Here is a 16,382-nt window from a genome sequence, read left to right as displayed (position 1 = left end):
AAATACCAATGCCATTTACAATCACTCAAAAAGAAAAACCCAGCAAAAACAAACAAACAAACAAACAAAACCCAAAAGAACTCCCTAGATGCAAATTTTAACAAAAATGTGTAGGTCCTATGTGCTGAAAACTATAATACTAATGAAGTAAATTGAGGAACACTTAACTACATGAAGAGACTTACTGTATTCGTGAACTGTAAGACTCAACATGGTAAACATACTAATTCTCAACAAATTAATCTACAGATTTAACTCAATTTCTGTGAAAATCTGAGCAAGATATCTTAATAAATTATACATTTATAAAGTTTATTATAGACAAACTAATCCTAAATTTATACGTAAAGTAAAAGGAACCAGAAATGCTGCTTCAGCTTTAAATAACAAAAGGGAATCACTTTACCCAATTTAAAAATTTACCATATAACTATAGCAATCAAGTAAACCAACAGATGGGGATCAAAAAGTTTGAGTGTCACATTTTTAAACTCACTTGAAACAAGGGTTTGTTTTTCTAAAAAATCAAGCCTTAAATAGTCTTAACTGGTGAAATAAAATGTGCCCATTCATATATATCTTTACTGTCTTAAACATAAGTATTTCATGGCTCAAGATCCCTATTTTATCATAAAAGTTGTTTCTCAAGAGTAAAGACTATTGTGGAACACAGAAGATGCACTTTATAATAAAGTTTGCAGACTTGCCCTCAATTAATTCTCCTGACACTGGACAGCAATGAATGCATATACAAGAAACAAAAAGGGTCAAGGCCCTTTACCTCTGGAACACTTCCCTTGCCCTAAATAAACCAAGGAATCAATGACAAAGTGCCATAGGCTTGGTAGAGCAGTCTGAAAAGATCTGTGCTTGCATTTCATCTTCGATGTCTCCTCCTTTTTAAAATAATTCCTGAGATAAAACTGCACTGTAAACTAAGGAGAAAGAAGTAGCTGAAGTTTTTCCTATTTGTAAATAACCACTGGGTCTCTCTGCAGGATGAATTCACAGATGGAGAATAAGGCTCTAGGCTGGGTCAATTCCTACTATGATTCTTTAGATGACAAGTAATATTCTGTAACAGAAGGATTTCTCACGGTGAAGACACTTGTGGGGTTTCTCTTTGGTATGCATGATCAGATGCAGTTGTTTCCTCTGGCAAAAGATTTGCTTCAGTGGTTACATTCATAAAGTCTTTCCCCAAAAGGAGTTCGCGAAGGGTAACTGAGGTTTGCACACTTGTAAAAGGTCTTGCCACATTTGTTACACTGATAGAGTTTCTGCCAGTATGCATCCTTTGATGCTGAGTGAGGGATGAGCTGCGACTGAAGGCCTTTCCACATTCACTACACTTATAGGGCTTCTCTCCAGTGTGGATGATGGAGTGTCGAATGAGGTTTGTGCTCCAGCAAAAGGATTTCCCACACTCATCACATTCATAAGGCTTCTCTCCACTATGAATCCGCTTGTGTCTTGTGAGGCCTGACATGCGGGTGAAGGCCTTTCCACACTCTACGCACTCATAGGGCTTCTCTCCAGTGTGGATGCTAAAGTGGCGAATGAGATCTTTGCGATTGCTAAAGGCTTTTCCACATTCTTTACACTCAAAAGGTTTTTCTCCAGTATGGGCCCTTTTATGCAGGATAAAAGTAGAGCAGTGGGTGAAGGCCTTTCCACATTCACTGCACACAAAAGGCTTCTCCCCGGTGTGAATGCGCTGGTGCCTCTTAAGATATGACCTGTGGTTGAAGGCCTTCCCACACTCTAGGCACTCAAAGGGCTTCTCCCCAGTGTGGATAACATAGTGGTGAACAAGAGCTGCGCTCTCCAAGAAGACTTTCCCACATTCACTGCACTCATAGGGCTTCTCCCCAGTATGAGTCTGCTGGTGCCACATGAGGTATGACCTATGTTTGAAGACCTTGCCACACTCCAAGCACTCATAGGGATTCTCACCACTGTGGACAACATAGTGTCGAAGAAAACCTGGTCTATGTCGAAAGACTTGCCCACATTCTGTGCACACAAAGGATTTTTCTCCAGTGTGTCTCCTTTTATGCAAGACAAAATTGGATCGGTGGGTGAAGGCCTTTCCACACTCATTGCACTTATAAGGCTTCTCTCCACTGTGAATCCTCTGGTGCTGAGTAAGGTATGATTTGCGGTTGAAGGCCTTTCCACATTCCATGCACTCATAGGGCCTCTCGCCAGTATGGATCATGTGGTGCTGAAGGAGATGTGTGCTCTTAATAAAGGTTTTCCCGCATTCTGTGCATTCATAGGGCTTCACTCCAGAGTGAATTTTCTCATGTCCAGCAAGGAGGTGTTTCTTGTTGAAGACTTTTCCACATTCATTGCATTTAAAAATATTTTCCTCTTCCTGATGCATGGGCTCTTTACCTGATCCACTTGAGTTAAGGCTATGGACTGTATCTCTTGGACAGACTTGCTCTTGTATCATCCTGGAACATGCACCACCAGCTGTCCCTAACTCATCACATTCAGGGTTCCTTTTCCCAGCAAGCTTCTCCTCAGGATCTATCCCTGGTCTCAACTGTCCTTCATGCATTTCACATGGCCCATTTTGATACCTGGCTTGCCCCAGTTGGGAGTCCCCTGAGGCTCTCTGTGTTAGTTCTTCTCGGAGTGAGACTCCTCCAGGCAAGGCTGGCTCACAAGTGGTAGGTTCTGGGGTCTTAGGTTTTTCTTTGTCCCCTGAAAGAAATCCAAGACATAAAATGGCCTGTTAGTAATGATAAGAATGAAGAAACAAAATTACCAGTTCTGTGAAAAACTGAAGATGAAAGTACAACTTCTGTGTCTGTTATGCCCTGTATCTCTGAAACTTGAAAGTTGGGTTTGCAAATTCTTTCTTTCCTGGTCCTGGGACTCCAGGTATCTTAAAAGGGAGACCCAGGGGGATAGGATGGGTCAAGAGACAATGAATCTGTAGTGGAGTCACCTTCACAATTCCAGAATGGACATGGGCAGAGTAACAATGACATTGCATGGTAAGTTTCCTCTAGGATAGGATATTCCATGTTGGTACAAGAACACTAGGAAAAGGCACCTAATGCAAACCACATAGAAGATACAAGTGTGCAATAAAAAATTAATTCCCTAAGGAAATGTCTGGGTTTTTTCTTAAGTCATGGGAAGTAACCTCTAAATACTGGGTATTTCCAGAATGTCTTTTACATTGATGGTCGGCTCCCAGGGCCATATTTGATAGTTTATGCAAACAGGTATAACTCATTATAGACACCTAAACAGTTTATCCTGAAGAAATGACTCAGACCAAGGTCTGGACAACGTCACAACATAACAGCTTAATCTGTGGAAAATGAAGGAGAGCTGAAGATTGAGCCACATAGATAATGATTCAATCAAATGTGCTTATGTAATGAAGCTTCAATAAGATTCTGGACACTGAAGCTCTGGTAAATTTCCTGAGTTGGTAACACTCCAAGCCTGTACTGCCATATACCAAGGCTGGGACAGTGAGTCCCTGGGAGACTGAGCCCTCATGTTGGGAACCTTTCCAGCCATACATTCTGCATCTCTTCTAATTTGTACCTTTTGTCTGTAATAAACATGATTATGAGTAAAATAGGTTTTAGGGAGTTTTGTGAGTCTTTTATCCAATTTGTGAACCTGAGGATGGTTTTGGGAAATCCAGAACTTGTAGTTGGTATCAGAAGAGTTAGACAGACCTGGCAGTCTTAGAGGACTATATCCACAACCTTGTGTTAGGCTAATCCTGGGTAGGAAAAGAGGGGAAGTTTCCCAATAAGAGTTGCCCAATGAAGTGAGTCTTACTGGCCACAAAGGAGTTGCTATAAAGACAAAGCAGGAAGGACACCAAAGCCCTGGAAGACAGAATGTACATAGAAACTGCAGTATGGTGTTGATGAAAATCCAGGGACAATCCAGGGAAGGTGGGGATGGATAGAGGGGAAGCTGAGCTGGGTGACAGTGAAGGTCATATGACCACTGCCAGTTGGGACGGTGCTCATAAGGCAGGAGGTAAGCAAGTCCTAGTGGAACATATTGAGTCTGGTATGCCTGAAAACGAGCTTGGTGAAAAGATCAGCAAAATGCACAAGACTGAGATAGAGAAAACTATAACACAGTAATTAAAGATAACAAAGATCTATATCAATACACAATTTAATAATATATACTTATAACAGAAAGAACAGCCTGGAAAAGGGTAAAATATTTTCAAAGTTGTCTCTTTAAAACCTCCTTGACTCTTCTTCAGAATTAAAACCTGTATTCCTGCCCAAGGCCGGTGTTTGGGAGGGGGCAGGGGAGTGCCCTTTGTTCTTTGTACTACAGGAGATGGCTCCAACAGAACTGTGCAGGCAGAAGTCACAAGATTATTTTCACTGGAGATGGGATAGATCAGAATCATCAACTGTAGGTAAACAACAATACCCTGAAGCTGAAAACCCTCCCTTTAAACGCTCTGTATTTCTGCTTATAGACAGGACAATGGTACTTTAAGATGGGAGTCTGCCATTCTCATTTGCCGGCAAATTAATAACCCCCCCTTTTCTTCTCCTCAAAACACTTGTCCTCATTCTTCCAAAGCAACCTTGGGGATAAGTGGCGAAGTTTTGGTAACAAACTGACAATTCCTGCCAAATCCATATTATAAATTCAATATAGTTCTCTGTAAAATACCAACTATATTTTATCATGGAATTGACAGTCTGTTGAATTCAGTAAATGAAACTAGAAAAACTGGCTACCCACATGGGTAATAAAAACAATTGCATTATTATTTCACTATATACTCTAAATCAACCTCATTGATGAAACTTAAATGCCAAATGACAAGTTTTAAACTTTTAGAATAAGAGAAATAAGAGTATCTTTACAACCAGGCATCGTGTTCACACCTGTAATCTCAGCACTGTACAAGGATCGCTTGAGACCAGCTTTAGCAACATAGTGAGACCCCATCTCTACAAAATTTTAAAAAATTAGCTAGGTGTGGTAGTATACACCTGCAGTCCCAGCTACTTGGGAGGCTGAGCCAGAAGGATCACTTGAGCCCAGACATTTGAGGTTGCAGTGAGCTATAATGATGGCACTGCACTCTAGCCCAGGCAACAGAGCAATATGCTGCCTTAAATAAAAAAAATTAATAAGATAAGCAAGAATATCTTTTCAATATTGGAGTAAAGCAACATTTTTTTACGTAAGAAAAAAAACATTAATTGTCTAAGAAAAGTCATGAATTAGACCCTTTCCTTTCCTGTTCCTACAATAAAAAAAGAGAAAATCCCAGAAAAGTCATAAATTAGACTATACTAAAATAACCTTTATTGAACAAAAGATACCTTAAAGAGTGAAATGACAAAATTAAAAACTAGAATATATCTGAAGCATAAACTGACAAAAGTATCAGGCATGCACACAGAATACCTACAAATGAAAAAGAGAAAGGCAAACAAGTTAATAGAAAAATAGGCATTTATCATGAAATGATAAATGATTTGTATTTCAAACAAGAAAACACAAATTGGCAAAAAATCATAAGTTGCTAAAACATTTTAGCAATGATGGAAATGCAAATCAAGAGAACATGAGAGAAAAATAGGAACCAAGGCAAGATGGCAGACTAGAAGCAACCTGCACATACTGTTCTCACGGGGAGTATCTAAAGTGGCGAGTACATATTCCCTTTCAGATCAAATGTCTAAGAGATAGCAGTGGGAATCAACAGTTAGGCAACAAAATGGTCCAAAGTGAAGGAGAGGAACAGTGAGGTGACCTGCACAGCAGGATTAGAGGTATGCAGGGAAGGTGCCTACACATGGGGAAAGAAGAGAGGAGAATCCTGGGGTTCCACACTCCCGCCATGAACACTGTAATCAGAGCTGCAGGAGGGCCCCTCCACAGCAGCAGGCTTCTGGGCTGTAACGGGGGGTTGACTGGAGACCGTGCAGCAGCACTGCTCTGGAGAGGAGGCACAGCAGGTCCCATTGGCTTACAAACCCTGGGCGCTACAGCTGGCTCAATTTTGAGGTCCCAGTCACAGAGTGCTGCATCTACCTGCAGGGTTATATCCATTGCTGCTGCCTCCCCATCAGCCCTGCTGGTCTTGGGAGAGCACGGGGAAACTGGGAGCTCTTGTGCACCCCCACTGCCATTGAAGGACCTGGGAAAAGTGGGTGCCCACAGACCTGGTGTCTGTTGCTGCCATGTGGGCAGCCCCACCCAGCCACAGCTGCTATAGGACCTGGGCAGAGAGAGCGCCCACGACCCCAGACACGCCCTGCTGCTGCCTAGGTGGCACCACCACTGCTAGATACGGGTGGGATGAATGCTCACTATGTGTATGCCAATCACCCATGACAACCACAGAGCAGGGGAGATGCAGGAGAGCAGCAGTGCTAAAGGCTCACAGTGCATCCACACCTCCCCTGCCTGATCAATCTTCTGGAGTAGGACTCAAGTACATCATCCAGGGATCTCACTAGTCTTCACTGAGCAACAGAGTCCCCAGCAGAGCAGAACAAATGTACTACAAAGTTATCTGTGTTTATGTGTTGAGCTTACAGAATAGGTTTCAGGTGAGAAGCCAGCATCAGAACTCTAGCAACATGGAAAGGAAAAACAAAAAACAGGCTGTTTTCACACCCCCAAAAGATCACAATAGTTCGCCAGCAATGGATTCCAACAAATAGAAATTGTGGAAATGTCAAATATGGAATTCAGAATATGCAAGGCAAGTATGATGAACGGGAATGATGAGAAAGTTGAAAACCAATGCAAATGAACCAAAAATAAAATTCAGGACATGAATGAAAAATTCACTAAGGAGATAGATAATGTAAGAAAAAATATAACAACTTTCAGAAATGAAAGAGTCATTTAGGGAATGTCAAAATATAGTAGAAACTTAACAGACCAGACCAAATAGAAGAAAGAATTTCAGGGAACAGACTGACTGTAGTAGACAGTAGATGATCGCCAAACCATTTGCTCTTCTCCTTGGACACGCAGCTCAGCCACATTTCTCAGATGTGTGGACCCAATGTAGCCAAATCCCTACCTCCTACACATAAAATGCGAGGTGAATTGGTGCTTCTGGAAGTGGTTGTGACTTCCCTTCCTCTTAATTCTCTGCCAGCAGGAGGACGTCAACACAACCTTAAACAAAGGCTGATGACAGAAGGTACCTGGGCCCCTGAATTACCGTGTGCTACAGAGCTCCCCATAGAACCACACAGACCTTGGTATGAATGAAAAAAAATAGTTTCCGTATGCTGAACCACTAAGATTTTAGAGTTTGTTTGCAACAGCAGCTAGTGTTAACTTGTCAGAACTTATATTCAAAGACATGAGATCATGAAACTTCATTAGAGCCACAGAGCTGGTGATGGACAAGACAGGTTTCAGACCCACACAGTTGGAGCCCTGAGAAAGATGCCAGTTCATCCACCTCACTTGTCCCCAGGGGTGAAGACACATGTGACAGGGATGGGAGTAAAAAGGGACCACAGGTCAAAAGGCCCCAGGGCTCCCAAGTTCCTGGAGAGGCCACAACAAGAAGCTTCCCTGAGATTTCAGGGCCAGTGTTCTCCTCCCAGTTTCAAGCCTGCAGAGCCTCCCAGCTGCCCAGACCTTGGCTCCTACCTGGACAGAGTCCTTGGAAGAGGTCTTTCCTTACTGTCCATGGCTCCTGCCCATGCTCTAGTTGGTAGATCAGCTCAGGTCTGGGAACAGGACACCCTGTTTGTGGAGAAAGAAATTGGACATGTGGATTCTGACGGAAAAAAATAAAGACCTTCCAACAGCAGCACAATTCACAATTGCAAAGATGTGGAAACAACCCAAGTGCCCATCAATACATGAGTGGATTAATAAAATGTGGTACGTGTATACCACAGAGTTCTACTCAGCCACAAAGAATAATGGTGATATAGCATCTCTTGTATTATCCTGGATAGAGCGAGAACCAATTCTACTAAGTAAGTATCCCAAGAATGGAAAAACAAGCACACATGTACTCAGAAACTAAAATCCACTGCTTCAGGAGACTAAAAGCCTAAAACAAGAAAAAAGAAAGAAGTAAAAGGGAAAAAGTCTGTGGCTTTAGGCAGCTATAAGCTCAAAAGGTGGGGGGGCGGGGGGACTTTAAACGTACTACACAAATGCCAGGTTTAGCAAACATAATATTAGTCCTAGATTATTCAGTTTTAAAAAATAACAAAAAAACCCTAAATACAGAGGGGAGAAAATAAAAGATTAACTAAATAAATTATATACAAAAAAATTTTAACGTAAATGAACTGCACATGTACAATAAGTAAATGAAAAAAATGTCCATAATTTAACCCAATTGGAAACCCAAAAATTATATTCCAAAAATTTGTAGCAAATTACATGGTAATTATATGCAGCACATATATAAGAAATATACAGTAAGAAGTTTATATTATAAACATGAAAAGATGGTACCAGTTTGCTTTTGTGCCTGCACAATATGGGCTCTAAATTAACTTTAGAATTTGCTAAAATGTAGCGACAAAACTTCATAGATTTAATCAATGCTAGGGTTCAAATTATATTTATACCTAGGAATCTCACTAAATTTAAAAAGTAATTAAACATAAAATAGACAAAAAGTAGGTATGCCTCACGTTAACTGTAGCCTTACCTAAATGTGCCCCAGCCATATAACCCACTGTTCTAAAATATCCCATATTGGGCATAGATGATCTGACACTAATTATAAAAAACATAATTAATAAAGAGGTGATTATCTCTACTGCTTTTCTATTCCACCACCCAATTGTCTGTCCTTAAACCTGGGGAAAATAAGGGGTACCTCACAGTGGGTTACTATCACCTGAATGCCGTGGTCTCATCCATTACGGTCCCATTATGGACTGAGTTATGTTCCTTCAAATTTATGTCACACCTCTAAGCCCCAAAGTGACTGTAGTTTGAGATAGGGACTTCAAGAAGGTAATTAAAGTTAATTGAGCCCCTCAGGTGAGTCCTAATCTGGAAGGACGGGTGTCCTTAGAACAAGAGGAAGACAAGAACTCTCTCAGAGAGCCACAAAGGAAAGAAAGGCCACGTGAGGACAAAGCAAGAAGGTGGCCAGAAAGAGACCTCACCAGAAATCAACTGGCTGGCACACTGATTGGCTGGCACATTGATCTGGGACTTCTAGCATCTAGAATTGTGAGAAAATAAATTCCTGTTGTTTAGGCCATGTAGTCTATGATATTTTGTATGGCAGCCAGAGCTAACACAGTCCTCACACCAATATTATCAAAATTACTAACTCTATCCAATCAACAATCGGTAAGTATTTTGCCCTTATAGACAGTGCTGACACGTTCTGTTCAGCGCCTAGTTCAACAGCCCCTCAGCCAGTTTGCCTTCACCTCCTAAAGGAGACAATACATTTTTCACAGGCTACCTGTGAGGAACTTCAACAGCTTTGCCACCACACACAGTCTTTGAAGACAAGAACTTACATCTACCTTTCTCCCAGAAGCACAGGGATATCATGCTGACAGCACCCTCCTCCAAGGAGATTCATTTGACACGAGACTCCTTCACTAAAGACACTTCGGCAACTTCTTCTCATGCCTCTTGGACTTTATACTGTTTTAGGGCAACATATGCCATACTTTTAGAAAACCTCCACTATCATCACCACAACCTTTAATATGATGTCAAAACAACAGAGGACCAATTGTATTATTCATGTTTTTTAAAGTTCTTTCCATTATTTTATGTTTTCATATTTTGGAGACCTTGTAGACCTAGAAATTCTGCCCCTCAGGCCTATCTAACCCCTAAAGATAATATCAACTTCCTAGGAGCATCCATTTCAGAAGCAAACCAACCAGTCCAAAACCATACTCCCAACCACCTCCTTAAGTCTCACATACCAACACAATATTTCTTCTGCCTCAAATGAACCCAGAGACAGACACCAGGCAACTAGGGACAGTTGTACCTAATAGCTCTGAGTCCATCAGAAATATTCAAATTAGCCACTCGTGTACTGTTTACTCTGCTCCACCTTTCCTTTCCACACAAACCCCAGTAAAGTCCATGGCGTGTCCTTTCCCCTGCCATGTGCTGACAACACTAGTGCAGCCCCATGTGGCCCTATGTGAGGTGGCAGGCCCCTTTATCTCAAGAGCTGTAATAAATTCTTCTTTCGGCTGGGCCTGGTGACTTACGCCTGTAATCCTAGCTCTCTGGAAGGCCAAGGCAGGCAGATGGTTTGAGCTCAGCAGTTCGAGAGAAGCCTGAGCAAGAAGGAGACCCCATCTCTATAATTTTAAAAGATAAATAAAAAAATAAAAATAAATAAATAAATCATTCTTTCATCAGCACTAATTTTTTCATGTCGTCACTCAGACATCACTACAAATTAAAATCCCACAAATCCATACAATGACAATGCTGTGATGCCGTTAGAGCTAAATGAGTGGAGCACGTGCAGGACCCTGGAACCGGCCTGCCATCCAATCCGCGCTCTAAGGATCTGAGCTGTGACCATGATTAATTACTTTTTGTAAAAGTGGTCCACTTTTTATTTCTCTTAAGTTTCTTTGAAAACGGAATCCTACATCACTTTGGGTAAACAGAAAACCCAAAGTTGTTCGTTTTGATAGAAGGTCATCATGAAAATGCAGCAGTAAGATCAAGACCCTGCAAGCTCATGCTGCCTGCTCAGGGCTGTAAGCCGGAGGCTGCTTCCTCTATTGACAAGGCGGAAATTAGTAACAGTTTGTGGGATGTTAAGACTCAGCACTAAACCCAGACTTTCCCTCAACAACCCTCAGGAGGCTGGAGAGAGAAGAAATTAAGACATGGCTTCCTCAGGGTGTCTGTAAATGCCAGCGGAAGTGTCCATGCAGCCACAAAACAGGGTTTCGCAGCCTCAGCATGATTGACATTTAGGTCCAGATAATTCCCTTTGGTGGGAAAAAGAGGAATAGGATGTGTCATGGGCATCACAAGGATGCTGAGCAGCATCTCACGTCTCTGTCCACTGGATGCCAGTTGCATCCTCATCCCACTTTTAACAACCAAAAACATCTCCACACATTGCCCAGTGTACACTGAAGTGCATCATCATCCCTGCTTGAGAACCACTGGCTTAGACATAAATAGGGTAAGGTGAGGAGGGCGTGATGGGAGAGGGGCCTCCCCGAGGTTTGGTGGTCAGGAAAGAGTGGGTGAGGCGGCGGTGACTGTGTATGAAGGGGTGGCCATGTGAAATGCTGAGTTACCCTGAGAATACTCACCAGGCAAAGCGAACAGCAAGAACAAGGGGCTGAGGCTGGCAGGCACGTGGGGAAATAGCAAGAAGCCCAGCAAGGCTGGAGCAGGGTGAGCTCAGGGTGAAAGGATGTGAAGGGGAGTGAAGACGTTCACAGGGTTAGAGGACTTTATTTTAAAAAAAAAAAAAAAAAAAAAAAAAATTTCATTACAAATTATCCAAATCAAACTTTTGTAATTTTGTTTTATCTTTTCTCATTGGCACAAAACATAATTCTAGTCCCTAAAAATAGTTATGTCTTACATTAAACTGAGTTTCAAGAATTGCTCTGGGCCGGGCGCGGTGGCTCACGCCTGTAATCCTAGCACTCTGGGAGGCCGAGGTGGGCGGATCGTTTGAGCTCAGGAGTTCGAGACCAGCCTGAGCAAGAGCGAGACCCCACCTCTACTAAAAATAGAAAGAAATTATATGGACAGCTAAAAATATATATAGAAAAAATTAGCCGGGCATGGTGGCGCATGCCTGTAGTCCCAGCTACTCGGGAGGCTGAGACAGGAGGATCGCTTGAGCTCAGGAGTTTGAGGTTGCTGTGAGCTAGGCTGACGCCACGGCACTCACTCTAGCCTGGGCAACAGAGTGAGACTCTGTCTCAAAAAAAAAAAAAAAAAAGAATTGCTCTGGATTGGAACCCTCCTTTTCTCCAAACTGAATGGTCTCTGGTGATTATCTTCAAGCAGAGAATTGTCTATGCTGGTGTTTCTCACCTTTGCCGCTCCTGACATTTCTTTGTTGAGAGGGCTGTCCTGTGCACCATGGAATGTTCAGCAGCATCTCTGTACTCTACCCACTCAATGCCAGTACCACCCGCACCCCAGGTGTGACAACAAAAAGTGACTGCAGACATTGCCAATGTCTCCTGGGAGGCAAAACAGCCAACTGTTGAGAAGCACTGCTCTTTCACACTAGCAGAGGCTCTCCGTCCTGTACTTAGGAAAGAGGAAATCACAAGGACGGCACAGGAAAATAAAGAAGCCTCATGGTTGAGATTGTGTTGTTTAGAAAACAAACGCCTCCTGGGGGTCTGTCTGACTCACCCCTTTCTTGGAGAATATCCCATCATGCCTGACCCTGTTAACTCAGCTGTGGAGGGAATACCTGAGCCACTCAGGCTCCCTCAGTCAGATTCTTCTTTGGAGACCCCAAAAGGGTCTCAGACAGAGGACCATCACTGCTGGGCACTGGGTGAGCGATCGAGGAAAGTATGGGCTTGGGAGGGGGTGGCAGCACTTGCTGCCTCAGGATACCCCACAGAGACCAGAGAAATAGAGATAAGCAATCTAGGGGTCAGAAAACAAGGCCTGGGGTGGCCACTCTTGCCCCAAACTCACTAAGGCAGAAAAAGCCATACTGAATAGACAATGACATAAGCAGACCCAAGGAGAGAAGCCAGGACACAACTGTGGGGATTCTATTAATAGTTCCCCCGTCACTGCCTTATTAAGGTGCAGTTGGAAATCCTACCTTTGGCTTCTGCAAAACACACCACTGCCTTCTAACACTTTCTTCTCCTTTGGCTGCAAGCCAAGGAATACTGTTTCTTGACCAAAGAGACACATGGAGACCAGATAGGAAGCAGTCGGTCCAGAAAGTGAGAAGTTGTGGGAAGGAGGCAAGGCAGGTTCCACAGGCCTTCTTTACCAGCCAGGTCTGGAGGTAGAGGGGAGAAAGAAGAAGGCAGGTCCGCTGCATGGCGGAGGTAGAAGGCCTTACCCAGAGACACCAGGAGCCCACAGTTTTCCAGCATCACCTCCTGGTACAGGGTTCGCTGAGCTGGATCCAGCTGCCCCCATTCCTCTTTGGTGAAAGTCACAGCTACATCATCAAAGGTCACAGACATCTGGAAAGTCAAATAGAGGTAGTACCATCGGCCTTTGGGCTGTTGAACGTGATCAAGCGAAAAGGTTCAGAGATCAAGGCCTGAATCACTGAGCACCTCCTAAGGGCCAAGCTCTGTGCTGAGCTCAAGGGGGAGGTGGATAGTGCTTTAGAAATAATAATATAAAGTAAGGGAAAGAAGCCTCATATATGGGTACTATTAGAGAATGATATAAGACAGTAGGAACAACTTGTGAACTGTGAGATGTAAACAATAAGGCCTCTAAGATATCAGGGGAATGAGCATATGATAATGATAAAAATAGCAATAACGGTAATAACAGCAGCACTTGAGCCTCACTGGTTCAGCTAGGTGCCTGCCTCATGCCAAAGGCTTTGTATCCTGTGTTAAAGTGACTAAAAGTCCCTAGTTCTTAAGTCAAACTCTTGCAATCTGAATCCAAACCCAGCTGTGTCACCTCTGAAACACTTCATTTGTCTGAGCCTTGATGTCTGCATCAACAGAATAGTCCCCACTTCACCAATAACACTGGTGAGATTTAAAGAAAAATTAAGGCTGGGTGCAGTGACTCATGTCTGTTATGCTAGCACTCTGGAGGCCAAGGTGAGAGGATTGCTTGAGGTAAGGAGTTCGAGACCAGCCTGAGCAAAATCGACACCCGTCTCTACAAAAAAAATAGAGAAATTAGTCGGGCGTTGTGGTATGAGCCTGTAGTCCCAGCTACTCGGGAGGCTGAGGCAAGAGGATCCCTTGAGCCCAAGAGTTTGAGGTTGCAGTGAGCTATGATGATGCCACTGCATTCTAGCCTGGGTGACAGAACAAAACTTTGTCTCAAAAAAAAAAAAAAGAAGGAAAATTATTCTATGTTGTGTTTGTTCTGGGATTTTTATTGATCCTCCCACAGTCCCTGAGATCAACACGTCATCTTCATGTGACATTGACTTGAGGCTAAAGAAGCTTTACCAACTCACCCAGAGTCACACATCTTACCATCAGAGGATCTGCACATAGGCTAACTCTGGACCAGAGTCTAATGGTATAACTTGACACTTTATCATCAAAGTGAACCTAAAGTAACGAGGTTGTAAAGCATTTCCTCTCATTTTTTGCTATTAAATCTATCTCAATTACCGCTGAAAACATAACTGTGTACATGGACAAAAGAAACTGAGCCCTCATCACTGATCTCACAAGAAAAGCACCAAAAGGGGTGGCATCTACTTGGGGAATGACAGGGTCCAGACCAGCTTCCCACACCCTCTGCACTCTACCTGGGCCTCTCAGGCCCTCAGGAAATTCCACAATAAACCACTCATCTCTTTTTTCTTTGCTGAGTCCTGACTGCACTTGTCTCTGAGGCCAGGATGCTTTAGGAGTAGAGAATACAACTGGCCAAGAATAATGCAGAGTGTGGCAATAAGAATAAGGGCCTTTGACGGGTCTGTACTAGCTGAAGAAAAGGTGAAACATACAGGAAAAGACTATGTGATCTTGCCCTTCCTGTCTCAGCAGCCAGAGAGAACCATGGCAACCTCACAGACCCTCCTGGGCCTCCTTCAACAGACAATATACCTTGCCTCTGTCCACGCACTTCCCTCAGAGGCCTGGAATGCCCTACCCTCCAAACCCTCCAATGCCTCGTTGGAATGAGGTCCGGTCGACCAGGGTGGATGTTTGTATGATGTTTTATGATGGGAGCCTCCGAAGGAAGTATCATTCATTCTTTCCACAACTTACCGAGTTTCCTTCACCCTTTAGGGCTGGGGATAAATTAACTAGCAAACCAGCTCCACATGCCAAAACGAAAAACTGCAGAGATAAATCTACCGGATACCTTGGCTGCCACCCCCTTCAAGAACCGTCTCCGCCCAGGCAGGGGAGCAGCAATTGTGAAATCACAGTTCACTCACCTGCGTCTGGTCCGTCAGTGACAACACCGCCGCTGCCATCACGGGACCCTGTGGGCCGCGCAGGGCTAGGAGAGGCGAGCACCCGGGCGGCTCGGCTGAGCCCCCACCCGTGCCCTGCCCTGGCCAGGCGACCACAGTTGACGGCCGCACTCGGGGCCGCTGTATCCTTCGTGGAAATGGCGTACGAGGCCCAGGGCGCCGCCCTTGGCGACTGCGGGTCTGAACCGCGGGTGAGGAGAGGCCGCGGCCCGGCGGGCGACCAGGGAACACCCCCGCCACACGGGGTCTGGCTCGTCCAAAGGTGCAGCGGCAATCTCTATCCTTCTTCCCTACTCGGTCCTGACGACAAGCCTGGAACGCGGGTCCGACTCCGCTCCTCAACAATCCAAGATCTCTCAAGACCAAGCGAAGGGAAAATGGCGTCAGCGGCAAACCACCCAGAAGTCCCGCCCCCGCCGGAGGGGGCGGCAGGAAACGGCCCTATCCCGGGTCGTCATTGGCCCAGCGCCCGCCGCTCACACGATGCACAGCCTTCTGGGTAATGTAGTTTCTCACTATAGCCCACGGCAGGAGGAGCTGCTGACCCTGCGGGTTTTCCTCCTTGTGGAAGACGCTGGAGGACCGAGCGTGGTCTTGGGCTCGCCTCTTTACGGTGGGCACAGCTTGGGGGCTGGGGCTGTGGGAACCAAGTGGCAGGGACTGTCCATCCTTCGCCTGGGGAAATTAAGGCGCGGGAGGTAGGGACATTTCGTCGTGTCGAGGCAGGTACTATTTTAATTTCCAAATGTTTATAAAAATATACTATTAGAGATAGGAAAAAATGAAGTGTTTTTCCTACTCTCTTACACAATCACTCAACATTCCACTTCTTACACAAAATCTGAAGGAAAAATAGACTGTTTTTTTCTCTCTACTCACGCAACACAGAACACTTCTGTGATGAGATGTGTCGTGGGTTTTTCACATGCGCTAAACAAGTCTCCAGTGGACACTAACTGGGTTTCCTACAATTCAAATCTGGTACTATTTACCTGAAGACAGTGTCAGATCCCACAGGTTGAGAGCTCAGTCCCATGGGACTTCCCTCCACTTCAGATGCCAGTAACAAGCTCCAGATTGTGACCTAAGCTTCTCATTTGTTGTACTGTTCCCCACAATTTCATCTGCATTTATATATATAAATATTAAAGGCTCTTTGTAGTCTCACTGAATGAATAAAAATTTAAAAATATTAAAGCCTTTCGATATATAATAAGAAATGGGATCATAATTGTGTTGGTTGGTAAACATTTAATAAAAC

At 44.0% G+C, this 16,382-nt stretch overlaps 1 protein-coding gene across 1 annotated transcript; it reads right to left on the bottom strand.

The window, feature by feature from the left end:
* Window positions 1–594: 594 nt before the first annotated feature.
* LOC138374521 (zinc finger protein 264) lies at window positions 595–15,466 on the bottom strand. Its single transcript, XM_069457431.1, has 4 exons — window positions 15,083–15,466; window positions 13,046–13,172; window positions 7,654–7,749; window positions 595–2,715 (listed from the first exon to the last, which is right to left on the bottom strand). The coding sequence occupies exons 1-4, from the start codon at window positions 15,119–15,121 to the stop codon at window positions 1,094–1,096; spliced, it is 1,884 nt and encodes a 627-aa protein (XP_069313532.1). The 5' UTR covers window positions 15,122–15,466; the 3' UTR covers window positions 595–1,093.
* Window positions 15,467–16,382: the final 916 nt, after the last annotated feature.

This window comes from Eulemur rufifrons, chromosome 24, assembly GCF_041146395.1.
Source record: "Eulemur rufifrons isolate Redbay chromosome 24, OSU_ERuf_1, whole genome shotgun sequence".
NCBI classification, from domain to species: Eukaryota; Metazoa; Chordata; class Mammalia; order Primates; family Lemuridae; genus Eulemur; species Eulemur rufifrons.
The sequence above is the reverse complement of the archived record's forward strand: the minus strand, read 5'-3'. Positions and strand labels throughout refer to the sequence as shown.